General features: G+C 34.2%; 1 protein-coding gene across 1 annotated transcript in view; it reads right to left on the bottom strand.

Annotated features, from left to right (window-relative positions):
* Positions 1 to 460: 460 nt before the first annotated feature.
* The window catches only part of LOC149792142 (uncharacterized), an 89,073-nt gene continuing 61,766 nt past the window's right edge, over positions 461 to 27,767 (bottom strand). Inside the window, exons 9-14 of the mRNA XM_089970662.1 lie at positions 26,180 to 26,365; positions 9,924 to 10,013; positions 7,009 to 7,104; positions 5,370 to 5,417; positions 3,377 to 3,479; positions 461 to 1,896 (exon numbers count right to left, since the gene is read on the bottom strand). Coding sequence (XP_089826788.1) covers positions 1,332 to 1,896; positions 3,377 to 3,479; positions 5,370 to 5,417; positions 7,009 to 7,104; positions 9,924 to 10,013; positions 26,180 to 26,365 — 1,088 coding nt within the window. The 3' untranslated portion in view covers positions 461 to 1,331. The remainder of the gene's footprint in view (positions 1,897 to 3,376; positions 3,480 to 5,369; positions 5,418 to 7,008; positions 7,105 to 9,923; positions 10,014 to 26,179; positions 26,366 to 27,767) is intronic.

Raw genomic sequence — 27,767 nt, 5'->3', positions numbered from 1 at the left:
TAGGAGTAGTAGTCCCATCTTTTTTCGTTCAATGTTAATCACAAAGAATGTATTCATATTACACAATGATTTGGTTATGGTTACCCTTCCATTGCAAACAGGGGGCCCCGAGTGCCTGAGTGGTCTAAAGCTTTCACCGTTTCGGATCACTGCCATCTCACCTCTGCCTGCGTGAGTTCGAGTCCAAGGCTCGGCTAGCGTGGGTACGTGGGAAAGCCTGCCGGTAGCTTCTCTTGGGTCGGTGGTTTTTCCCTGGATTTTCCAGAGTTCTTCCTCCACCAGTTATACTGGCCGCCATGTATAGCCTATCTTCTGCTGAAAAATGGTGTAAAACCCGAGAACAACAACAACAACAATCCATTGCAAACATCAAAAACAGAAGAAAAAAGAGATTTTCAGAGAAATAGTAGAAGTACGAACACACTTAGGAGAACAAAAACACATTGACGCCAAATCGATACACTACTTTTATTCAAACATACAATGACATTTTGAACCCATGCAAATGTATAAAAAAAATTCTACCGTGTATAATGACGCCTCCTATGTTCTCATTAACCTGCAGAGATTTTGAATGTAATGAGCCATAATCAAACATACACAAAACCTAAATCTTGGTTCACTGGCTTGGTAGATTATCATAAAATACTTTACATTTTATTTGCTTTGTAACCAACTGGAATATAGTTTTAAAATATTTTGTTCTGTTGATCCAAGATCGTTTGCTTGAAAAACATATTAAAACAGTTTAAATGGTTTATCTAATACAAGGTGAGTAAAGACATAATACCGATTTAGTATGCTATTTTTCTGGACGAAATCATATCTCAGTGAAAGATAACGATATCTTTCGAAATTTGACTAACACGTTCGCAAGGTTAGACCTTGCACTTAAATTTTAGTACAGATCTTGTTTGCTTCTCAGATTTATGGCAATATTCAGATTATTTGGGTATACAAAAAACTATCCTAAGTCACATAATACAATCAACCACACAGTATAAATATACTAGCATATTTCAAACGAAAGGAAGAAGCACAAATATATGATGATATTTGGAAAGATCAGCTACAATAGTTGTGTCTGACAGATAAAATCTTTCTGATAATGCATGAATATATTGTGACCTATATGATAATGTTATCTAGTTTGGCAGGTCGAGCTTAATTCCACATTTTTATTTCAATAAAACTGATAAGCATTACACTATTTAGAAATTAGGAATCAAACAAAAACAAAAGGTATAAAGCTAGATGACCTTATTTTATAAAGCTTTAAATTTAACGACTGAAATGTATTTAAGATGACTGGTTTATGTTATATTCAGATACTAACATTCAACGTAATCGTAAGTTCCGTCAATAAAGCCAAAGTCTCCTTGGGTTATATCATCATCTGAATTTTCAATTGGAGAAAAATTTCCATTGTCATACGCATTGCATTCAGTTTTATCAAACGTCGTACAACTAAAACCAGTCATGTTATATACATTTTCGTCTTGTTCTTTATCGGGATCTAGACGATGCATTGAAGCATTGTCATACATATCTCCAGATGATTCACTCACATATCTTTTCTGGAACTCTATATTATCATATTCTTGGTTGTTGTCAGTGCCTTCTTCTATTACATCGGCCGGATCATTCATTATTTGACCTTTTTGAACCCTGATATTCTTGTTATCTTTACTTTTGTAGTAATCTTTATTGTTGATACTAATTTGATTGGCATTTTGTGTATGCAGTTCAGGTACTTGAGGAACAGTTTGTATTTGAGGCAAAGCTGTGTCATCAAAAACATCATATAAAATGTTCATTTGTGGCTGAACTTTCTTAGTTGTTCTTGCCGTCATATGAGTCACGTATTGGGTATCATCCGTTGCTCTGCTTTTTGTTCTAGAAAGAAAATAGTAAACATTTTATCAGCATACTTTATAATATTGTTAGAACTCTATAGTTATTAAATAAATAATACGTAAACGACAAGGTTATAGAACTTAACAGACAATTTAATAGTTAGAGATAAACAAAATTAAAGACTAGTTTATAGTATTATGAACTGAATCCATAGCAATCATGTAATTGTCAGCCAACAATACTAACGTGTCAAAATGGCGTTGTCTAGGACTTTGAATAATTCACACTAGTCCCAATAATGTTGTGATTCAATGAACACATCATATTTCCACTGAATAATCCCACTTTTTGTTACATTAACAGCATTAAATAGAAAATTATAGTTTATATAAGATTATTATCTAATGAAAGAATCAAATATATATTTGTATATTTAATTTATTTGTTTGTATCTTGTTTAAACAATGTTATTAGATTACATGATGTTGTTATATATTGCTGTTTACTGTGCTTGACCATGTCCAGAATTGAGTTCAGTTCTGTTTGACGTTGTTGACATTATATTTCAAGGATGTAAACAACTGATAATAGCTTCATGAAACATTGTAACTAGTTGCTGACCTTGTTCTGAAATCAGTTTCAGTTTTGGTAAATAACTTTTTCCATTTGTCAGAGTAAGAATCAATAAGTTCAGTCAAGGTCATACCTGGACTACTTGATATTTTATTATGTGCCAATTGATAACAAACGTCTATTGCTTCTAGAAGATTGAACTTTTTACCCTGATCGGGGAATCCATTTTACGTTTTAGTAAGTCGTGTGACTGATGTTATAATAAAGGATTGTCAATTGGAACAAATCACTTGACAAGTTAAATTTTATTATGTTGTGACTAGTTTAGTCTGAATGTCATGTTATTAATTCATTGAATTCAAGTGATTTGTCCCTGGAAATACAAATATGATGTGACAAACTTTTTGGAGGAAGACGAATTTATATGGATTTCACAACTTGATTAGTTTAATTCAACAAGAGATGGTTGACACATCTGCACTTTGTAGGTTATTACAGACATCATCGACTTCCGTCTTGAATTTCATCGGAATTTGATCTGAGATTCACTTAGAACTTTTCAATGATATCACTTGTGTTTTAATTCGTGGATTACAATTTGTATTTAATTCGCAATACCGTAAGTTTTTGTTCTCATGTTTCACTTTGTATTCTAGGGAAATAAATTATTTGTTACATTTTACATTTTACAACGCTTATTGTCTTTGCTCTTATTTGTTACTTATTTTAAGAGTATATGTATGTATATATATGTGTGGTCAGCATATTGACAGATATTACAGCAAATGTTATATAAATTGTTTGGATAACTCTTTAATGCAAAGGAAATTCCACTATATATATATATATATATATATATATATATATATATATATATATATATATATATATATATATATATATATATATATATATATATATATATATATATATATATATATAGTACCTTATTCTCCTTACGATCACGATCATACCGATGGCGAGTATGATGATAACAGCGACTCCTGAGCCAATCAAACTTCCAACAAGTGTGCCATTTCCTGTAGGTCCTGAAAGAACGGTTCATATTATATCAGATTCGTCTGAATGTATGAAATTGCATATTAGTTTCGATTTTGTTAAACAAGTTTTTAATCATTGTTCCCTTCGAATCATAAATTGGTATGCTATTAACTAAGGTATGAGGATTATTTTAACAAGATAACCGGTTTGGAATTCGGATGTACAACAGAATACTTTTGATGGTGATACAAATACAATGTTTAATGACGGATGACTTGAATGAAAAAAGAATTATGTTTAATACGAGGATGTATAACATCCAAATATTGGACAAATTAACATAATCCGCACAGACCTAATAATACAGCATATGAAAATACAAATATTCGACCTTACAAAGTGCAAGAACAAAGGTGAATGATTCACAGTACTTTCACACGACGAACAGATATGATGTGTTTTCACTAAAATAGTAAAAAGGATGAATTCACTGAAATAGAGTAAAATTATGTGTTTTACTCAAATAGTAAAACGATGAAAACAACGGGACCGATATCATGCGAAATATCTCTACAATTCCAAAACACTGGGTAGTATAAACCATAGAATTAGTTCATTGACCTATTGTCTTCTCAGTTCTCTAAATTATACACGATGAGCCTTACTAACGGTTTTATTTCAGTGGTTGTAATCATGATGAACAATGAGAATTTGCATTATTATATATTATTTAAATTCGTTTTTTCATTTAATTTACTTTATATTTTAATTATATATACTATATGGAGTAATATATGTCAAAATAAGCATAGATAGTAAATATCATATTTTTATGTTTTGGGATTAATTATCAATGCACGCATTTATGACAAAGAGATGCATGTCAGAAGATGAGAAGATGTGAATTCAATGACATCAATCGATTTTGCTTTCGTCCACTGTCATACTTTGTGCTAGATCTTTCAATTTTGTTCCAGACATTTGATATTCTATTTTCATTACCGTGTAACGTTTTCCCCGATCGTTCACATACTTTTATTAGTACGGTCTACCTTTTTGCCAGGACCTTCACATTCTCTTATCAGTTAACTCAGTATGGATCATGTACTTTGTCGACTGCAAAGTTCAAAACACAGCATGCTCTGGCGTTTTCTTTTCTCAGTGGTATGTCAAAACAGATTAGTTATCAAAATTATTTAATTCGTACACTGTAACTAGGTAATCTACTTCCATGTTTGACTTTATATGAATATAATATAGGATTCGATTTTAATGCATCCCACAGTCCTGATATCAACAAATAGGATTTAGGAGAAGTTGCTTATACAAAAAGCAGGCACTTCAGTGTTAATATAGCATGCTGCAAGGTTTATTTACTTGCTTATAGGATAGTGTTAGCCAACGTAGGACGCTCTGTCCTCGAAAGTAATCCAGTCTTGAAAATAAATTACCGAATCCTTATAATGCTTATTTTCTATGCATCGAATTTTAAACGTTCTAGAATGAAGAATTGCCCAGATATGTCACCAATATGTTAAACTGTATTTGCAAACTGAATATTTAAATTTGGGCGTAAATACAGAAAGAAGTATAATATTCTTCAGCAAAATTTAGTACACGAATATAGCCTGTCTACATTGTGCTTATTTATCATAAAAGCGACGTAATACTGATTTTCTACTTTTGTTTGGTACGATGATTAGTAGTAAATGGTTATTATATATCCCTTAACATACTCATATACTAAATGTCCTCAAAACTAATTTTACATGCTTGTGGCAATGGAACCCAAATAAAACAATGATATTTCTGATCCACGGCTTTTATATTTGTTCCTTTTCCTTATGTTAGTGAAATAATTCAGGATTTCACATGTCACAATAACATTTCCGTCTACACCTGATATATCTTCTTTGTTCCTTAGTTTTATTACTTGCCTGCATTTACAATTGTTACTGGCGTTAAACCTTGTAAAGATTCTCCACCTGAAGTAAGAAAATTAATCTCGCATAAGGTTTTAAAAATGCATTATACAAGTGAGGCTTGACAATGGACATGTGAACCAGGTCAAAGTTTCTCGTCTACAGGGTTTACAAGTATTTAAATGAGTTAAATGTCATGAATTGTACGTGCTGTATGAGTCTAGAGTAGTATGTTTGATGCAATTGTTATGGTTATTACAGTTGATAATGTTTGCTTCAAATGGGTACATGGAACATATGTTGGTTCAACTGAATATATTTGAGTACAATGGAGTTACACTTATTTGCATGAACTTATATTAATCACATCTTTAACTGTATCATGTGTCGGCAATCTTTGAATTAATCTATTTTAAACGCATACATGAATTCTTTTTTATTTTGTCATATGGTTTCATAGTCAAAATTTAATTCACATATAACAAATGTTTGTGTGAGGAAATAAGTCGTATGTTAAGAGCGTGACAGAATAAACGTATATGTTGTAGAGAATATTTATTAATTCACTTCATAGACTTCACTTTTAATCACATTGTGCTGTTGTCATTTATTCCAGGCATCCATTCAAGTCAAATCCTGTTACACAGACTATATATCACAATATCAACTACAAGATAAGGAATATTTTAATAAAAGCTATAATATGTATATTTTTTTCCATTTATATGCAGTTTATCTCGTATGGTAGAAAACAAATTTAATCATAGTTGCTTTTAAAATTTGAATGTTATCTATTTTCAAAATGTCTTTTGCTGATGTGTAATTGCATGTTCTCCGCTTGTGTTGTACCGACGACGTAAATAATTATCCATTGGAGGAACGGCCATTAATACATATCAAGGCTATCATAACTATTTCATATCTAATTTCACATTGTTTTAAAGAATAAATTTAAAACAGCCCACATGTAGAATCAATGCAGAATTATTCCCTTTACAGAAATATATAAACTTTACCAGTTACATCACTATTGTTGTCGCATCGCAGTCATTGTGTTTTGTGTATCGTTATTCTAAATATACATTTCAAGAAACAGAACATATGGAAACTAAAAAAAATTATAAACAACACATTAGAGTCAAAACGAACAAATATTCTATATTAAGATCTCAAAGTGTATGTTGTATCGTATCATTTTAAAACATTATTTACTGATAAGCAATGGGAGAAGATTTTAAAATGACGATACTCTTCTTTAAATTTAATGAGTTAAGGGCTATGTAACATATGGCTATTAACAAATAATGAAATCAAAAGGAAATAGATCTCGAATGTTAATTCAATCTATATTGCAAATGATTACGTCATGTATAGAACACATTAAACCATTATGACGGGGAATCAAGGGACATGTTGGTTTCCTAGGAAAGTAATATATTTAGGTCATTATCTGCAAGTGAGTACCTTTCCAAATCGGAATGATTTACCGTTAATATATATATATATATATATATATATATATATATATATATATATATATATATATATATATATATATATATATATATATATATATATATATATATCGCGTAATACATATCAGAAAGTGCCTAAGCGGTGCAAAACCATTTCGTACGTTATTAGTTAAACTTACTTATTGATATCACAGTCTCATAAATATTTGTGGAAAGCATGTCCAGCTTGCTGCCTGGTTGAAAATACGAGGGGGCGTTCAAGTTCGACGCCGAGTCTGTGGAGAAAATGTATAAAGAAATCTGCAAAAATGGTATGTTACCATACAACTACTGATGAGAACTAGACTAACCATTGATAAACTAATTAGATTGTATTTTAAACAGCATGCTAAAGAATTATTGCTGCATAATAATTGAAATTATGATAGAAATAACAGCTCGTTCGTTCGTTTATAAAGATTGCGTCATGATTAACTTGCTGAATCAACAAAGAATTGTATTGTCCCTGTTTCATTCTTCGTACTTGGAATTCAAGTAACAAATGATTTATAACATTAAAATGTATGATGATAACGACGACAATGAAGAACAAAGGATGCTAGTGATAATGAATTGTCTAATGAAGGATATAAAAGGTAAATATTTCAATTCAACATTATATTTGAGATACAGTGTACTGCTGTTGTAAATTTAGTTACTCAGAGTGTTAAGGGCGATAAAAAATAATTAGCATATCATATCATTTAGACAGCACATGTTCTTAAAATATTTGGCATAAAAAAGAAAGTGATCTTCGTTTATACGTTTTAGGAATGCAAGATACGTTTAAAGCGAATAACAGCTATCATTGGAAAGTGGTATTATTTCGGGGATAGTCTTCACACAACTATAACTGAGGACGAATTGAACCAATAGTACATTAAATGTCATTAAAATTAATGTGAAATGGTATTATTTCGGGGATGGTCTCCACATAACTATAACTGAGGACGAATTGATCAATAAAACATTAAATGTTCTTAAAGTTAGCTTGAAGTGGAACAAAGTTTTCAAGACCAATTATTGACAGCTTCTAAGTTATGGAACCACCGTTTTATGCAAGATTTAATGTAAATGATTTGACGTCGTATTAGGGTTAGCGATCTTTAACGATTCTTCACCATCAGCCATGTTCATATCATACCTCATATAAAATGTACATTATTCATAGAGGTTTTTAAAATGCCAAAGAAATATGGAACAATTAGTTTCTGGTCAAGCTGGTCATTAAGGCTAGACAAGGATATTAATACCATGATACTTTATTTTTCCGTCTGTTTTATTTCACTACATTTTGTTTGCAGATATTAATCAAATAGTTATCTATTAACATTTTCTTTATGTAAGCAACTGTCTATTTTAATAGTGTGTGTTTGTATTTGTATAATATAGAAAACTGGTCAAGTTGTCTTATTGAGTAGATGACCGATGGAGAGCCATCTATGCAGGAAGGGAAACTTCATTCACAAAAGCATGCATACGTATAAGAAGATATAAACATTAGTTATTAGCATCGGTTAATTTAAAGAGTTATCGATTGATTAATTGATTCATTGATTAACCGCCTGTCATGTGGATGAATAAATTGATAAACTAAGATTGCTAAAATATTGGTTATTCAAGAGATAAGAGGTGTTTTTGTCTTATTAGTTAGAGCAATATGTTGAATTCGTTGTACTGATTAAATGTCAAATTATCTTTTATAAATACGAGTTTATTTTATTTAATTGAGAAAGGCAAAAGCCCCGAAGATAAACTATATCAAGTTGATCAGCTGTTCTTTATTAATAAATAAGGTCACATGATTCTAAAGAGTATTAATACAAATAAACCGTGACAGAGGTGAAATGTCTGTTTGTGTAACAGCTTTAAGAGCAAACTATAACATCAATATTGAATACAATTAACATGATGTAATTTCTACACCTCGGAATAAAAGTCCACCATTAAAATGTAAACGTTGAACATTGGGTGCATATGCGAAGATAAAAATGTATTTATTCGTTGGTTTGAAGTAATATGACCATGGTGCGGAATGTCCAGGCAACTTTCCAAGATGCCTGAATATTGGAACATAACGATGTTGCTTTATTATGTTAAAACGTGACCCCTAATTTTTATCTATGGTTTATAATATATCTTGATATTAAAAGTTAAACAGAAAATTAGTTTTAAAAATGGTTTTGACATTCGCAATAAGATTCGAGGGTGTAACTGAGGCAATATTGCTCATCGTCACGTCCGTTGGGCATAACACAAACCTTTCTTGGTTTAATAATGCAACGATATGCTTAGATCATCAGGCTGTAGCAATTTCAAATTAGTGTCCGAACTGTGCACATTTTTCCATCAAGAAATATACATATTTTCATATAAATAAATCATGGGTATAATTAAATTAGAATTATAGTTATCATCAGAATGCCTAGGTGGTACAAAACATATCAAACTCAGGACAAAACAACTTTAAACTCTTACATGAACAACGAAATCATCAAACATGTATTAAGTCATCTGCACATCACCTAAATCACATTTAATATTAACTACATCTGTTATAAGCTTGATTCCTATTTTGATATTTTTAATATTTATTATGTTGTTGCTGTTGGTCGTTCTTTAATGTTTTGTTTGTTTCTTTCTTCGGGATTACGAGGTTGCATTCATGTGTATTTATTCTGCAATAAGGAACTATGCAAATAAGTTTATCATTTTGGTTTTTCATAGGTACCAAACCTATAAAACATTCTTTGTTTGCCTAAATGCTTAAAGTGCCTGAAAAAAAATTAAATTCGACAATAAATCTACATTTTACAAAGTCATAAGGACATCTACAATGCAACAGCCCTCGCTTTTCTGTTTTCCGCAAAGTATACGTTATAAAATTATTAAATTTGGACTTGTCACTGCAGAGATTGAAACGAAATTCAATCAAATGTTTCAATATTTTCAATATTATTGAAGTATTCGAAACAATCAAATTAAATGGGTTTTGTACGAACTAAGCGCAAATATCTTACCTTACCAGAGTCACATTTTTTAAGTAAACACTTACGTGGCATACAGTAGGTCTTCACATTAGTGGAACACTGAAAATTTAGGCTAGTTGCATCACAAAAGCAAAGAGGAATATCACCATCCTTTGCTGAAACAAATGAAAATACATGCTGAAAGTACATGCATAAAAATATTTATTTAAATATATCATTTTAGGAATCTGAATTATCACGTTTATTTTAGATTAATACATTTGTCTGATAATAACTCTAACTTCGACTTACAAATATCATATTTGTTTAACCAGATTGTAAAATGATAACACTATAACTACAATAACTTGATCACTACATACGCAGTCTGTTAGCACTAATATATATTGCTTCATACTATGTATGTTTTAAAAATAATACAATAAATAGCAAACATAAAAAATTAATACAATTATAGCACGTATAAACACAAAAAATACAATAACAATTCGATGAAGAGAAAAACGCGTGTCTGCCAACCATTTGCATCTTCTAAATTGAAGTTCCGAATAACTCTATATTGCTTAACATTAATTATATAAAGTGTTCTGTTTGTTAGTGAATATTCAATATACTGGAGCAATTTTTATATATTTCCATGCCACATTTTTATTGCATAGTATTATCAGCAGCAGTGGCATTCGTGTTTGTAGTAGTGGTAGTTATAGTAGCAGTAACATGTTTCTCGTAGTCTAAATACTATTGTTTGATTATATGTACGATAAGCACCACTCTGTTGTAAAATTAACTTAAAGGTGTAAATAGTTCAAAGTGTAGGAAAAAACATATGACGTTGTTCTAGATATACATTTAAATAAATTAACACAATCATGACAGGAAGTTGTAGCTGTGTAATTATTCCGTGTACTGTATTTTGGTATAGCAATTGATCTTTATTTGATGAAAATGTATTTCAGCTACGAGTAGATTCCTACATCTTGTGTCATTTGTGAGTATTACGAACTTGTGCAAATCAGCACTGTGATAGATGCACAAGAACAACCCATACGATACAATCCTTAAGTTTCCAAATGCCACAATCTTGTTTAGCAGTACGAAAACGCTATGGGACCCTTTAAAATGCGACAATCAATTTGTAGAAATGAAAACTTGCCTCATTGTTACTTCATAAGTGCATATAATGTTACTGACAGCTCTAAACCACTCATTCCGGAACACCCGTTTTCCCATACCATATATAAATTGAGTAATTACATATTCGGTGCCGAACAACAAAAAAATAAAGAAAATTTCAATAACATGACTAATAGCATATAAATAGTCAAAACAAAATGTTTCCCGCCGTTTATAATGAATACGTGCTCAGATTCCGCATAATATGATTCAGTTCAAATTACAGCAACCAAATTAAAAGAATTGCAGAATCAAGTCTCCTTTGGATATATTAAGTGCATCAGTTGGAAGCGCTCGGTCGTCATGCTCATCCTAAATAAAATCTGATGATGATGGATTTCACCCAATGCTATAAAGTGTATAATGCGATATCATAATTTAACCAGTGTTTGATGTTGTTTTTGGCGACAGTGTCATCTTGTGACACATTCGTAATTTTGCAAGTACTTAGCGGAGTAAGTCTGGGCCATCATTGTAATGATGACGTACATGGCAGATGTAGATTTGATGTCCGGAAGCCAATATTGAGTATTAAACAGAGCAAAAAGTCTGGCTAAACGACAACAGTGACCAGGGCTGCTCGATTATTGACATGTTACCTATAAGCGCTAACACACCAGCTGACCAACAACTCAGAGGACTTTGATTATACGTGAATAGAGTTTGAAAGAATTTCTTTTTAACGCGACTATTAGATGACTGCTTGGTTGGGTCAGACAAAATTATGATGGCGAAACTTTTATCGGAATTACCTTTGTACATTGTATGCAGGGTTGATATGACTAAGGCCTAATGTGTGATATTGGCCACAAGATCAAGGCAAATATTGCCAAATCCTAAATATGCTTGTTAATAACATAAAAGTTGCTGGCAGTGCCTTTAACAAAGACAGATCGACTTCGCGTTTGCTCTTGTGATGCGCCAGCTCATTGCTAATCAGATACGACTTTTTATACCGGTTTTGTGTCAGAAAGCATCAACCTTTTTCTAAATTGTTAGGTGGCATCATGATGCTGATTACGGAAGCAACAAGGGGTCAAAGATGCTGCTCTTGTTGTTTTAGGGTTTAACGCCATTTTCAGCACACGATAGGCTATACATGGCGGCCAGTATTAATGTTGGAGAAATAACCCGGGGAAACATCCGGTAAAAACCAACGACCCACGAGAATCTACTGGCAGGCTTACTCACATACCCATGTTAAAGATGCAAACCCACACGTGAACATGTCCATCTATTTCATATGACTATGCCGCGAATCGAAATAGCCACTTAGCAAATTGACATAAAATTTGCAGTAAAACTACAGCGATTTTCCATTAAGAACAGCCTCCAAAAATGTCTAAAAATGCTGATAGTTGTTCCCATAGCACCAGCTCATTCATGTAAAATGTCTTCTCAGTGTATGTCCAAGAAATACTACTGTTTCTACTTCTACCTGTGCAGCATCTGCAAAGAACACGGACTATTCGCTCTTGGTTTAACTTGTCCATGCCCCACGATATGTCTTACATATGTTACCCAAGAACGGCAGAACTCACTTTTGGATCAATTAATTCTCAAACTTGCATGAGATTGTGATAAAGAATGTCCAAATTGCTGCTAAATGTTCTTTTCAGGTGTCGTTGTAGTTGATGATATCTACGTAAGCATCACAATTATATAGGCCATAGGTAATCATATCCATTAAATATTGAAAAGTACTTGGCGAACCATTCATCACAAACAGCATCACTTTTTATTTATAAGGACCATCTGGAGTCACGAATGTCAAAATTTCCTTTGCTCTCTGTCAGTAAAATATGCCAAAATCCTTTCAGAATTAAAATTTGGTGACATACTTGACATTCCAGATTTTATCAATGCAGTCATCGATTCCTTTTAATGGAAATGAATCTGTTTTTTTCACACTACTCACCTTCCTATAATCAGCGCACATACGGAAAGTTTTATCTGGTTTCAGAACAAATAGACATGGTGAAACCCAGTCATTTTTCTAGGCTCTACGAAATTATTCTCCAGCAAATACTGAAAATTTTGTTTAAGTTTTCCTGTTTGAGAGGGTTCATCCTGTATAGGTGCTGATTCACAGGTGTGGAATATACAATTTCAACGTCATGGAAAATGTTGTTTGTTTTTGTAGGAACATCTGAAAATAAGTGCTCATATCCAAATAATAACTATTTAAGTCCATTCATTCCTTCTTGTTGCAAAGGTGAACGTTTCCATTCCAGATTATTCATAACATGTGAATTCAGAAGATGTCTCGCACTAAACTCATTATAGTCTGATAATATTGCTTCACTTCAATCTTCACTGAGTAGGGCAGGTACAATTAAATGAAGTGCATGTTAAACCAGGCTATCTCTCTCAATAGATAACTTTAGCATGTTTATGTGGCAAAATTGTCTTTTATGCCTCACAGGAGCATTTATAATGTAATTAAAATCATTTACTTTATTTTCATATGTGTAGGACCCATAATACTTGGCCTGAATGGGATTTAGTTGTATGGAAGACAGGGCGAGAATTATATACCAAGCTGAAAACTCCTTTCCTCTGGGTTTTATCATATCTTAATTTCATTTTAACTGAGTAGAATGATTATTATTTCAACCTCACAAGTCTTTGACAACGTATACCTAACATTGGAAACATAATCAAGAAAATTAATTTCAGTATTTTCATTAGAAACAAGTTTATCTTTAAACAACTTTAAGGGTCCTTGAACAGTGTGTCCAAACAATAGGTCAATGGGACTGAACCTTAAAGATTTTTAAACTGATTTAAACTGATTCCCTAACAGCAAATAAAAGTAAATGAACGCCTTCATCCCAATATGTACCTGTATCAAAACAATATGACCGAATTATATTAATGTTTGGTGAAATCTTTCTAAAGCCATTTGGCACTCAGTGTGATAGGCACAAACTTTGAATTGTTAAATGACTAATTCGTACATGCGCTGAAAATTCCAAACATAACATTTGACCCTTGATCAGATTGGACAGATTATGGAGTAAATAAAACCTTATCAAAGCTTTAACTATGGATTAGATTTAATATTCCTCACAGGACAAAGCATGGTCAAGAAGAATCGGGTTGACTAAATTGACCAACACCATATACCCTTATTCTGCTAAATTGTTCGTTAAATGAGGGAATACGTTGCAGATGAGAATTATTTATCTTTTGCTTGGTTCATAATTCTCCATAATAAAATTTGACTGTGGTTTATTTAGACCCAATAAAGGTATTTGATATCAATTCATGACCGCGACCGTGACTTCTTAGAAAGAAGAGTATTTGGTATATGTCTGATGCTTATTTTTCAATTTGTAGCAATCAGAAATATAGTGTCATTTCTTCTTGCAGTAGATAAACGTAGGAAAAGATAAAGATTTTTTATCAGGCGTATCAGAAACTTGAGTTCCGAAAGGTATGCCAGATTGAGATTTAAACGGGCTTGTATTAGTCTGAGATACGTTTCTACCAGAATGGAAGATTTGCCTACAAAAGGAATATTATGCGCTAAGGAATACTTGGCAGCAACATGAGCAGCATTTTCCACGTATGTGACATTATTCTCATCACGATAACTCTTAATGTCACTATTGATACAGTTAATGAACTCTAAGTTACAAAATTGTTTGAGACTTCCATAATCTTCATCAACTTTCATGGCTAAGCACATGTATTAAATAAAGTTTCTTTTTTTCTCCTGCGAACACAACATGAGACTGTCCAGCTTCTTATCTTATAGTTTCTGAGTTTTTGCCCATAAAACTCGGGGACTAAATCATAACCCTTTAAGATGCATTCCTTAACCACATCATACTCTGCACTTTAATGTAGCGACAATAAATTGTTAATATCATTAGTTTACAGGTAAGTAACCATTGTAATAATAGAGTCCAATGTTACCTTGGGCATTTAAAATATTCCGCAATTTTTTAAAACGAGGCAAATATTTGTCTAGTTCTTTTCTCTAAAAGGAGGAACTAACCTAATATTCTTTCTAGCATCAAACCTTGAATTTGAAATTGGAATGTGCTTTTCACTTCCCAACTCCATTTGTTGTATTCCCAATTAATTTTCCCTCTTTTCCTTCTCTCTTTGCATTTGCATTTGCATCTGTTTCTCTCTCTCCTCTTTCTCTGATTGTAACTGCATTTGTTTCTCTATCTCTCTCCTCTTTCGCATTTGTTCTTATTGCAATGGTATTGGTTCATTTATAACTGTATTTGTCTTTCTCTTTCTTTCTTCCTTATATAGCTGTATTTGTTTGTATTCTGTCTGCAACAACATTTGTTTTTTCTCCTTTATGTAACAACGTTAGTTCTTCATCTTCATCCAGTTCAAACTGCATTTGTTTCTCTTCTTCACCTTTTTGAAGTTCCAGCTTCCGTAACTCTAATTCCATCTTGTATTGTAATTTTAATTCCTATTCCTTTACTTTTATGTCCGAGTCTAATACAGACTAACTGATTGAAACCAACATACTTTTTTCCAAAACATTATTTTCCACCAAATACTGGACAAAATATTTTTAATGTCTTGCTTCGTTTTAAGAAAGCAATCGCCTCAGCAAGATCATATTTTCCGGCAAGCAGAATTAATTCGTCTCTTTTCAAAGAGTCCAACTGCTCCTAGGTAGGATTTCAAAACAATTTCTCTACTTTTGATGATTCATAAAAGCTTGTTGATTTCACTAAAGCTTCCCAAAGACCCAAAACCGGTGTCAAAATAAAACTGACTTCTCAAGTTGTATGGTAAGATATATTACTTCTCAAACGAACAATAATAACTCTAGCTACAACGCAAAACAAATGCCAGGATGTGGGTCAATCCTCTGTAAAAAATAACTGATACATTTATATGACACGTCGGCGCGATATGGCCTTGTGTACACTTTATGAATTTTTCTCTGAAAAAGAATTCTTAAATATAATAAAAATTATTTACTAGAAACCATCACTTGTTCTGAATCAAGGTCAGGAGCTACGTCAGCATTAGATGATGATGATGATAATAATAATAATAATAATAATAATAATAATAATAATAATAATAATAATAATGAGGACTTTCTATAGCGCCTTATCTTTAGAAACTCTTAGCGCTTTGTAACATTAGACAACACCTATAAGATAAGAAACATATAAAAATATTATTAAAAAAACAAACACAATGAAATTAGAAAAATTTCAGAACATAAAAACATGCTGAGATAATTTTAGGTAGGAAACATTATTAGGTCTTTAAGTTTGTCGAAATAAGTGATTGGGTCTTTGTTTCTAAGTTCAGTGGGCAATTCGTTCCACGTTGCTGGGCCCTGGTAAGCAAAAGAACGCTGTCCATATGACTTTGTTTTCATAGTGTGAATAATGAGTATACGATTGTCAGAAGAGGAGCGTAAGTATCATGCTGGTGTCTACACATGGGTGAGATCGGATAAGTATGTTGGACTAGAGTCCGGCAATGAAACCTAGCACAGGGACCAAATGTTGTGTTTGATTCTGGATCGAATGGATAGCCAGTGTATGGAACAGAGCAGTGGGGAGGTGTGCTCTGATAGTCGTACTCTAAGTATGATCCGAGCAGCTGTGTTTTTAACTTTTTGAAGTTTCTGGAGTAGATATTGAGATGAACCATACATAATTGAGTAACTATAGTCCAGTCTTGAAAGTACTAAAGAACACACAAGTGTTTTAGTGGCATCAACTGAAAGATATTTGCGAATTGAGCTGAAGATATGCAGCCTTGCATATGTTCATGACATGTCGGTGCAATGTGAGAGTACTTTCCAGAGTAACACCTAGGTTTTGTACTGACTGTGTGAATTCAGTGTTGGCGTTGCTGATATCTATTGTTTGAGGTAAAGTATGCGAATGAGAAAGTCTTTGTGTTGTGATCAGAATGGGGTCATTTTTATCATCATTCATCTGCAGCTTTTTACATGTCATCCATGATTTCACATCAGAAATGCACCTCTCTACACCTTGGATGGTAGCATCAACTTCCGTTGAGTGGCTGGATTTGTATATTTGGTTGTCATCAATTGGTGAGACACTGGATGATGATTTATGACACTTGAGAGAGACTGAGTATACAGAATGATCAGAACATGTCCATGAACAGACCCCTGTGGAACATCACAACATAGATCATCTGGGTTGGAGTGTATTCCATTTGCAGAAAGAATGTGTGTCCTGTTGACCAAGTAATATTTGAACCACAGTACGGCTGTATCATGAATGCCAAATACATGCTGCAGAAGTTAAGTAATATATCATGGTTTATTGTGTCAAATGCTGCAGACAAATCAAGGTGGGTGAGGACTGTACTCTTTTTCGCTATCCAACGCAGTGAGCATGTCATTAACTACTGTTTCAATTTAGATGAGATACAAGCTGGGATAAAAAAAACTTTTCTAAGATTGATTTGTTATATAAATGGGAGATTGGAAACTGGGCGGTAATTCTTTAAGTCGTTATCAGCAGAGGCATTACAATGGCAGTTTTAAAAAATGATGGGAATTCCCCAGATGAGGGAGAGGTTAGTGAAGGCAATACTGGATATAAGCACTCAAGCAGCAGTGATGATGGAATTAGATCAAGTTCACATGACTTTGGTGCACTCTTCATCAGTATTGTAGGTACGAAATCCATAGAGACAGATTCAAATGCTGCTAATGGTAGCCGCTCAAATTCTGTATCCCAACTGTATGGTGACGACGAGTCAATTTAAACTGTGATGTCAAGTTTATCTCTAATGGTTTGTACTTTGTCATCGAAGAAATTTGCAAACATGTCCGGAAGGTCGACTGGAAAGAATGTAGTTGGACGTCGTGTTGATTTGTTCCTTGACGTTAGATTGTTAGTAATCTCGAAGAGCTTTTTGCAGCTGGTACTTTCCATGATCTTGGTAGTGTAGTGGGCTGATTTCGCTGCATGGACTATATTTGTGACATTCTTCTTAGCGACTTCATAGATTTTCTTATGAATAGTGAGTCTGGTGGGAAGCAGAGCCTCTCAGCTTTACGGCGGTTTCTTTGAGAAGTGCGAAGCTGGTCCCTAACACTGCTATACCATGGAGAACACTTTTTGAATTGATATTCTGCACTTGGTAGCTGGGGCATGTTTGTCAAGCAATGAACGCAGACAGTTATCGAGTTGTTGTTTTGCGGTAGGAGGTAAGCAAGTTGTTAGGTTAGCTTGGATGTCGTGCATTAGTTTGGTTATATTTATCATACGGAGGTTTATCATATTAGCAGATGAAGGTGGAGGGTTAGGGACTGATATGTAAAAATGGCATATAATGCACAGGTGATCTGATGCAAGGTCATGGGATACCAGGGAGGACCGTATAATGTTATCATCAGGTCTATGAACAATCCAGTCTAAAATGTGACCATGATTATGGCTGGGTTGGTTAACTGACTGTTTGAGGTTGAAAACATTAATAGAATCTATATGCGTTTTGATGTATTTGAGTTTCGGGGACAGTCAAAGCGAAAGTTGAAATCTCCAAGAATAATCAGGTTGCCACCTATCGAATTTCCATAGTCCAGGAGGTTATGAAACTGCTGCAAAAAGAGAGAGTCAGTCAGCTTGTTTTTATACTAGGAGGAGGGCGGTGTAGGCAGAAAAAATGGACTGACCTTTGCTCCAGTATATAATATTAGTGGTTTGCTATGAAAATAAACAATTCAGTCAAAACTGTATTATATTCCAGTAAATAAAGTTACATTAAATTAGCATGTAATGGAATTAAAAAAATTAAAACTAACAAACATACAACAATTAATTTAAATCAAAAAAACATAACACTATCGAGAACATTGACTTTCGGTACAAGTACGTTCTATTCGAATTGTTGTAATATTCGGCCTCTCCTTTGATTTCAATTCTGATGGGGGCTGACGCTGTCAAGAATGAGACGGGATACAATTATACGCATTTTAAATATTGAATAGTCATCATGGTGGGCGGCATGGCAAACAGTTGCAGGTCCGACTTCGATAATTCTCAAGAATTCGTTGCATCGTTTTTTTTTTATTATCAAGGACATATACTTGTCTGGCAGATATTCTCTTCTTAGTCATTCTCACAACGTGTTCATGAACTTTGGGGTTTTCTATGTTGACCTTTTCCTTGATATGGGATGAATGAGGAAGGAATGCCTTTGGTCAGCAGCATCCAGCGCTATTATATTAGTCTCTCGGCGAACCAAAACGTCTTCTTCAGTTCGAAGCAAGACATTTTCCATGCTTGCAAGAAGGCATCTTTGGGATTTTGTCGCTGCTGATATGTTGGATAAACTATTTCCCTTGCGTCAAAGCGGCATCTTTCAAAACGTGAAATTGGCTTCAATATGGGAGCAACCGAACACAACGCAGACTGGAGGTTATATTCTAAACCATATCCTCGTCGTAGATCGACCCCTCGGTACACAGGATTTATCACGTACAAATCGCTAGAAAATTATTTTCAAACATGTAACGTTTCTTTTCGAGAATAAAATAGTTTGTCCTAGATTTCATTTTATACCAATGACAGTGTGGAAATACGACTTAATGACAGGTACATGATGAGGCTGTACAGATTCAAGGTGAACTTGACACGTGTGTCCACCTTTCTCGTAAGTAGCCATGGTATACTCCACTTCGCAATGTCTGACTCTCAGCAAGGGTGCAACTGTTCCCACCACGTTATACACCAAGACACTGGATTTCACAACGATGACGAACATGTATTATCAATCGCTGTTGTTGATTGTTCTTGAATTCAAGACAATTCTGAGGTCTAAACCCAAATTATCAAAGAAACTGGGAGAAAAACTGATGAAGAACGTTTTTACATCTAACAAAGTCATATGCAGGAATTTTAGGAGAATGGATCAGAACAGTTCTTTTCGCCAAAACTAAGATCGTGCAGAAAGTGTCATGATATAGATGCTCAAATGAAGATTAAATCGTTATTTTCTTTCAGGCTCAGAAAAACTAGGGTATTTATCATTCAAATGTTTTTGCTCTTATTCATTCAGGATTTACACTGACGTTTTGAATTTGTGTGGGATGATTGATTTCTAACAAAGAGACATTCCAATGCCCTTTGAAATCCAAGTGGGAGGCCTGAGGTAATTTGGCCTTGGAACAGCACAGGGTTGTTGCCAAACACGCTCACATAACTGTCACTAGGTATAGTTAGGTAAAATTGGTTCTTCATAACTAGATGGTTCTGCTCTCCGAGGAGTCATTCGAAACGCATGAGTTTTGGGTTTGTCATGCATTGGTCCCAAGTTCCATGTTGTTACTGGAATACTTCAGGGAAGGAGCGAGTAGAAGGTAGCCGACACAACAGCTAAAATAGTCCATAATTAGTAATCTCGTTGTTCCAAACTGAAATAGATGATGGCACAATACACCACAAAAAATTATTTGGACTTTAGGCACAGGTTCCCTAGCAGAGGATACTGAAGAGATATTGAAGAATAAAACCCTGAAAAGTAGCGCTCGATACTGCTGATTTCGTTTAACGTCACTTTTTCACTGTCTATGACTTGCGAAGCGCGGATTTAAGAATCATAACTCAGAGGATATCCTTTCTAACGCACTTTCAAATATTTGACTCCTCGTTTGCCTACATTACAAGATCATCGACCGAGTATGCTTTTGTTTTTGAATCACTCATTTTAATTCGGGCAGGTAAAAAGTTCATTTTAAAACTTTACCGTTCATGTCTTCCAATTTATAGGCTTGAGGATGACCGCAATTCATTCGTCCAGTGACATGAAACCTTTGTCGATTGTGCATTTGGTTTTTTCAGTGCGCTCCTAATCTCACGTCGTCAACAGTCCCCGTTTCATGGGAGCATTAGGACACGTACCAAACAGTCGCACAAACACGAGCACTTTATTATCGGGAGTCGTTTCTTTGGGGGCATAGACGATGCTGCGATGGTAATATTTTGGTAGGATGTTTTGCCCAGGCGCGGTAAGATGTCGATGTCTATCAGGGTGTATTACGAGGTAAACTATTTCTGCTTGCGCTCTTTCAACGTGCGTTGAAAACCTTCCACGACCCTGGCATAGGTTTTGGGATTTTTGAGACTTTTGTTTTACAGGGAATTTTACACTGTTGTGCACGTATTTTTCGTCACGTAATGTATTTGGGAAGAAGTTTTTTTATTTCATGTTGATAATGAGGCGTTTGGGTCCCATTTTAAGAGGGAATGAATGATGGCGCCTACTAGCTATCTAGTAATGTCATGTTGCAAAATGATTTGATTTTTGGCTTGAGCATCGATCTTCAAAACTGCCATTTGAACAATGCTTCTACATGTTTTTCATAAAAGCGTTTGGTTTGATGAGGGATGTGAACGATGCCTTTAAGTAACTGACCGGTTGACACCTTAAACAATTATCGGGACTTCGTTGAGACTGGCTTCACACTTGAATACATTCTTTGCGATGTATCACGTATATGACCCGAATCGCTTTATCTATAAAATAGGATTCAAAAGAAGCCATGTTGACGACCTTTGAGATAGAAGCGAAGTGTCAGTGGTTGTTGCTGTTTTGGGGTTTTTTTAAACTAACATGGACGTGTATAGAGCTAGTCACCCGTCTTGGCAACAGTAATAAAATAGATGCGTGCAAAATAGCAAATAATTAGATGTGCTGGGCTTAAATCGATGAGTAAATAGGCGAAATTTGATTGGGTGGAATCGTCGTACGCATGTAGACAGCCAATAAGTTCTGAACTGTTTGGCCAACACATCCACTTGCAAATTTTATAAAACGCTACGTATCGTGCATTGTGACTTATGGCGCGTTTGGGTTTTTTCTTTGTTGAATCAAATTTTGGGTTATGTAAATGATACTGGTATTACTATGATGCCCTTTGCGTGCAAACCAACATTTACTTACTTCTTCGTATTAATCTAACATTTCGTCGGAGATTACAAGATGTGTTTCACTCGTGTCAGACACCATTTCGTCGTCTTCCCGGCGAGGAATACCTTTCACAAACACTATAGATTCAATATGTCGTTCTAGAAGGGGACAATATATTAGGTCACGTACATCTTTCTAGTGGCGGTTTAAGTCAAAATCTATCTAACATCAACGTAGCCATACATAATGGGTGAAGCGTCTCCAATATGTTCTTCAAGCAGAAGTTGAGACGTATCGATATGAAATACACACGTTTTTTAACAGTGAATGTCTCGTGCGCACAAAAAGTAGCAAACGTGATTTATTAGCCGCTCGCACACGAAATTCAATAAACGACAACAAAACGAAGTCAGTAAGACGCGCACTATTTGGCTTACTAAATTCAACGGAAACATTTATAGTAAAAGGTTTTTGTAATCCACCAGGGTCTGAATACGGTCATTATAATTTCATCCAAGGAATCCCTAGTAACGCTAATGTTAAAGGCTTTGTCGGGGTAGTAAGCTTTTCTATCCACCCCATACAAATTGTGAAAGTCCTTAGTTATTCACATTCTTATAGAAGCGTTCTTGTAAAAGGTTTTTGTAATCCACCAGGGTATGAATATGGTCATTATAATTTCATCCAAGGAATCTATTGCAATGCTAATGTTAAATGTTTTGTCGTGGTAGTAAGCTTTTCTACCCACCCCATACAAATTGTGAACATCCTTAGTAATTCACATTCTTAAAGAAGAGTTGAGGGTATCGATTTAGAGACTAAGTTCTGGTCACTGTCTATGAGGGGTACTTTCAAGAATGGAAACGAAATCTTCTAATATAAATGGTCATTAAATGAATATTTAAAGGAGCAAAGTCTACATGCGTCATTGGACCTGATTACTTTCTTCTTTCTTCACTTTTCTCTTGTGAATTTCATGATATAAGCGTTCCACAATCACAAGTCGATATGTTACTCTGGCAAATCTTGTGATTCTAAGGCGGTATTGATTCTTTAAACAAAATAGTATGCAGAAGGTTCGTATACACTTATATTAATTGGGTCACACTACAGGAAGATGGTGATAATGCAGAAATTATGTATCATGCACCAAGTAGGCCATGTCTAAATGATCTCAATCGCAAACTGACACACCTCAACTGAGTCACTAAACTTTATCTCCTTCTGCAAAATATATAAATCCAGCTCTGACTGATTCGACGGATGTAGGTTATCCCATATAATTCGACCCCTTTCCTTTGCCCGGTTGAAATCGACTTTCAAAGTTTCAGTAACAGTCAAAGCCAAAGACAACGGGTATTCTTCTTTAACGGGTTCACTTCGATGAGGTAGTAATGATACCTTAATCAGTTTGTCAAGGAATGGTTGAGATCAGTATTGCCCTATTTTGGTAGAAGCAAGGTATCACGTAGACTATGAAAACCAGCAAAGAGCCAAAGTATATGTAATGAATGGCAACACGTTTACATGGTTTTCCACGTGCGGCATCACATTTTATGATGGATGTAGAGCTAGTAGTAACGTTTTAATGTCGTAAATGAAGTCTTAGAAGTCCTACACCGGCAAATGTCAGCATATATGTGCGGTAAAGTGTAGTGGTTGGGAAGTCGCACTCACTTTTGGTACACGATTTTATACATTTTTCCGAAGGGCTACTGATGAATTTGTGAGTTGGCAACCCTACAAGTATGTGATTTTACTGTCGTTGTTAGATTCTCGCTATTTGTAGCAGTAACCTTTCGGACCGTCGCAAGCAAATCTAGGAATCGTGTGTTCAGGTTGCTTGTACGTCCATGCTCCAAAACGGTCTCATTCGATCTCAGGATGAGGACCATCAGCGCTATGGATGTAGATGTAATTATCCGTATCAAAGTACAGGACAGAATCACCTAACTGGTGTAAGGCTTTAGTACATTTTTTGGCGAGCGTGGGTTGTCATATAGGCAGCAATGATGACATTTGCAAATTCGTAGGCCTGCCCAAAGTCTGACTCTTCTTTGTAAATGGCATGGTTTAGATATTAGTAAGTGACGTCAAGGTGTTTCATTTATTTTCTTTAGGCCCAGATCGACAGTATCTTAATGAAGCAGTCAATTGCTCCATCTTCGGTAAACACGGTCGTTCTGCCATTTTCCCCCACAAGAAATTTAGCGTTACATTGGCAAACGACCGTCTTCTATTTTAAGGTCTAAAGTGATGACTTCCTAGGAATATGTACCCTTCCCTACATCTTTGGGAGGGTAGCCGCTGGATTATTGTATCAGTTTCAACAAGACATCAATGTAGCCCAAGAAAATTCCTTTCCGAGTGTCAACGTCCGTTTGGCACTTTTGCCAGTCTCTAAAGAAGTCAACTTTTCATGTTTGCATTGCTCTGATAAGCTCCATAAAAAACTTATAATGCATGTAAAATACTTGAGCTTTTTTTTATACAAACATGTAATGAATGAATATTGAATTTCAGTCTTAAAAATGAAATATCTGCATAGGTTATCCGTATCTAGATATTTGCGAACATTCAATATCAAATATCGTTTAGAATTGGAAATAAATGTACAGGTCTTTTATGCAATTGTAGTTCCCTTTTACATAACCATTTAGTTGTTTTATTATTTGTTTGTGCCCAACACGTTTTTGCTACCTCTAATCATTATTATAACCTAATTGGACACCTAGAACAAACGAAATGTGAATAACACTTATGCTTGTACTTATTTATGTTTCCTAAATCTGACTTGCTAAACAAAACTCATTTGGACATCAAAATAAAACACCTCACTCGACAAGCGGGGTATTTATATGACTTTGATAAGAGTACCCAAGTTTCGATTTCTTTATTACAATACGTATTAAAGTAAATCATATTTGGGAAGGAAGCAATTTATTTGCATGAATTGATGCCATAAATAAATAAATTACCATATATTATATATCAGACCGGTGCGAGGCAATACGGACCCATTTTGGCGCTTGTCAGGATATTAAAATCGTTTCTGATAAGAAAGCTCGTAAGAAATGTATGTAACTTCTGACAAATAAAAAGATTATCCCAGGAATAAAGATAAAGGTTTTGTTTCATTTAACCTCCATTGTTTGATTTTAGTGCTGGCTTCTTTATTTGATTTGGCGAACCTCTGAACATTCCCCCCTGCGTAAGCATACTGCTTCCATATAGTTTCCATCTGTACTTAGTAACAAACTAACATAATGAGGAATATAAAATCATAATTTCGTCTAATATAAATAATCATTAATTGAATCCAAGACATTGTATATATTTAAATTAGAGACAGCAATACAAGAAGTATAATGTGGTCGGCACCAATTACTTTGGAACATCATAAAGCAATAATCTCTACCCTAATTAACAAAACCATCTGATTTTGCTAGATTATAGCTTGAATGTTTCAACTTGTTCAGAACTTATGAATTGGTGTTGATATTTAATGTCCACAATAATAAATTTTAGCCAGATCTAGCAGTAATTTACAAAATATCGCTTCCTATAATTTGGTATACGTACAAATCGCTTATTTAGAAACAAAACTGGGGAAAATATGAAATAATTCAGAGAAAACGACTTCTGGCAATTTGATGCTACGGGACTTTCAAACCACGTTGTCAGCTGGAAAGAATTCGGTGGTCCTCTTGTTTCCAGGTTTTAAAGTCTGCCCAAGAAATTATTCTAAATGGACCATTGTGGATTTTGTTTTTACTTCTTATGAAACAGCTATTTGGTTTATGGTGTTCCTGTGTCAAGGACAATACTAAAATCCACTTTCGGATGAAAACATTTCGTCTCCTTTGAATGTTTCAATCACTGAGAATGCTGCCAGAAGCTTCATAATCTTCAGCTGATAAACGCATTTGTAGGTAAAACATGTCTACAAAGTAATGTACAGATACTCTTAGGTTTATTTTACTGTCTTATACAGAAACGACACTAACTGTGTTTTTTATTAACTGCAAGAAATCTCACTTGAACTGCATCTACAACGAAAACACATTAATATGTTCTGAACCAGTTTGATTATAGCAAAATTGTAATGGATGCCACCCAGCTCTTGGGTAAGATTGGGCTTCTGTGTATAACTCAGAAGATTGTTTCATGAAGAGAACCTACCCCATAACATTAGTTTCGCATCCACTGTATATACAAGCTGCCAAAAAATAATGCAAGTGATGCTTACCAGCCATGGGAGAACGGTTGAGTATTCTTGCTTCATTTATCCACCATACGGCGTCACGTACTCTTCCCATAAAAAAGACATTATTTACACTTGGAAGTAGTAAGCCCCTGTCAATGCATTCTCTAGCGGCATTTATCCATGGGCGAGCTCCAGACTGAGGCCTATATTCTGAGACTGTATCAGGAGCTGAAAAACAGGTCCCAATATAGAACGTCCAATATGGTGAATTGTAACTGTGTTTGCTTGTGAATGCGTGTGCGTATATATATATATATATATATATATATATATATATATATATATATAGAGAGAGAGAGAGAGAGAGAGAGAGAGAGAGAGAGAGAGAGAGAGACAGACAGAGAGACAGACAGACAGACAGACAGACAGATAGATAGATACATAGATAGATAGATAGATAGATACATAGATAGATAGATAGATAGATAGATAGATAGATAGATAGATAGATAGATAGATAGATAGATAGATAGATAGATAGATAGATAGATAGATAGTTAGATAGATAGATAGATAGATAGATAGATAGATAGATAGATAGATAGATAGATAGATAGATAGATAGATAGTTAGATAGATATATAACTTGTTTGATAGATATATCGATTATAAACACTGACACATACAATGTGTGACCGGTCTCGCTTTATTGTCTCATCATTTTTTGAATTTACTTTCTTAATGTGCATTATGCACATAATAGAATATTATTAATACAACTATTTATCTCTACTTAATCATAAATTATATATATATATATATATATATATATATATATATATATATATATATATATATATATATATATATATATATATATATATATATCAAATGTGTTTAATCAAGAGTTCTACGCAACCAATCGTAAACATTCAGCAACGTCTGCACTCGGAGGGATTCTCTCTGCTAGCGACTTTGGCGTCACTTGAGCTAATTTTATTCTAGAGTGCAGACATGTTTTCTTTTTCTGAAGAAATATTTTCTTCGTTGTTATCGATTCACTCTGTTAAACCGTCCTCTTTTCCTGGAATTTCCACCCAGACAATTCGACCTGAATATTAGATATTTCTTATATTAACTTGTTTCCATTCCACAAATTCTGCTAACTTTTCTTTTGTTAAACATTACGTCACATTGGTACTAGATCATTCCATCTGTAAAATATTGCAGCGTCATTTGAAATCCGAAATAAACTATGGATTGAGCCCCGAAATTATTATTCTGCGCTATTGTATAATTTATATGCAATAGGTTGGGGGAAGAATAGTCGACACAATTATCATGCTCGGTCTATCTGTTGTACACAAAACGAAACCAGAGAACCATTAAGCTATAAGTAGATATACTTCCAATCGTCTCTTGCATAAATTCATTTCATCCACATTAGTGCCTCAGAGTGCTTTGTCCGTTGCTTGTCCTTGTTACACTGATGAAATACTTTCTCACAGGATTTGTAAACAACTCTGTTTGTTTTGTATCAATTGGCTCCGTACCAATAGCTTGTGTTTTTCAGCTGCTTCCGTACCACTGGATTGTGTATTAACCAGCTGGTTACGTACCTTTGGATTTT

The sequence above is a fragment of the Sinohyriopsis cumingii genome, chromosome 9 (assembly GCF_028554795.1).
Source record: "Sinohyriopsis cumingii isolate HCF-2022 chromosome 9, ASM2855479v2, whole genome shotgun sequence".
Taxonomy (NCBI): domain Eukaryota; kingdom Metazoa; phylum Mollusca; class Bivalvia; order Unionida; family Unionidae; genus Sinohyriopsis; species Sinohyriopsis cumingii.
This window is presented reverse-complemented; position numbering and strand designations above follow the sequence as displayed.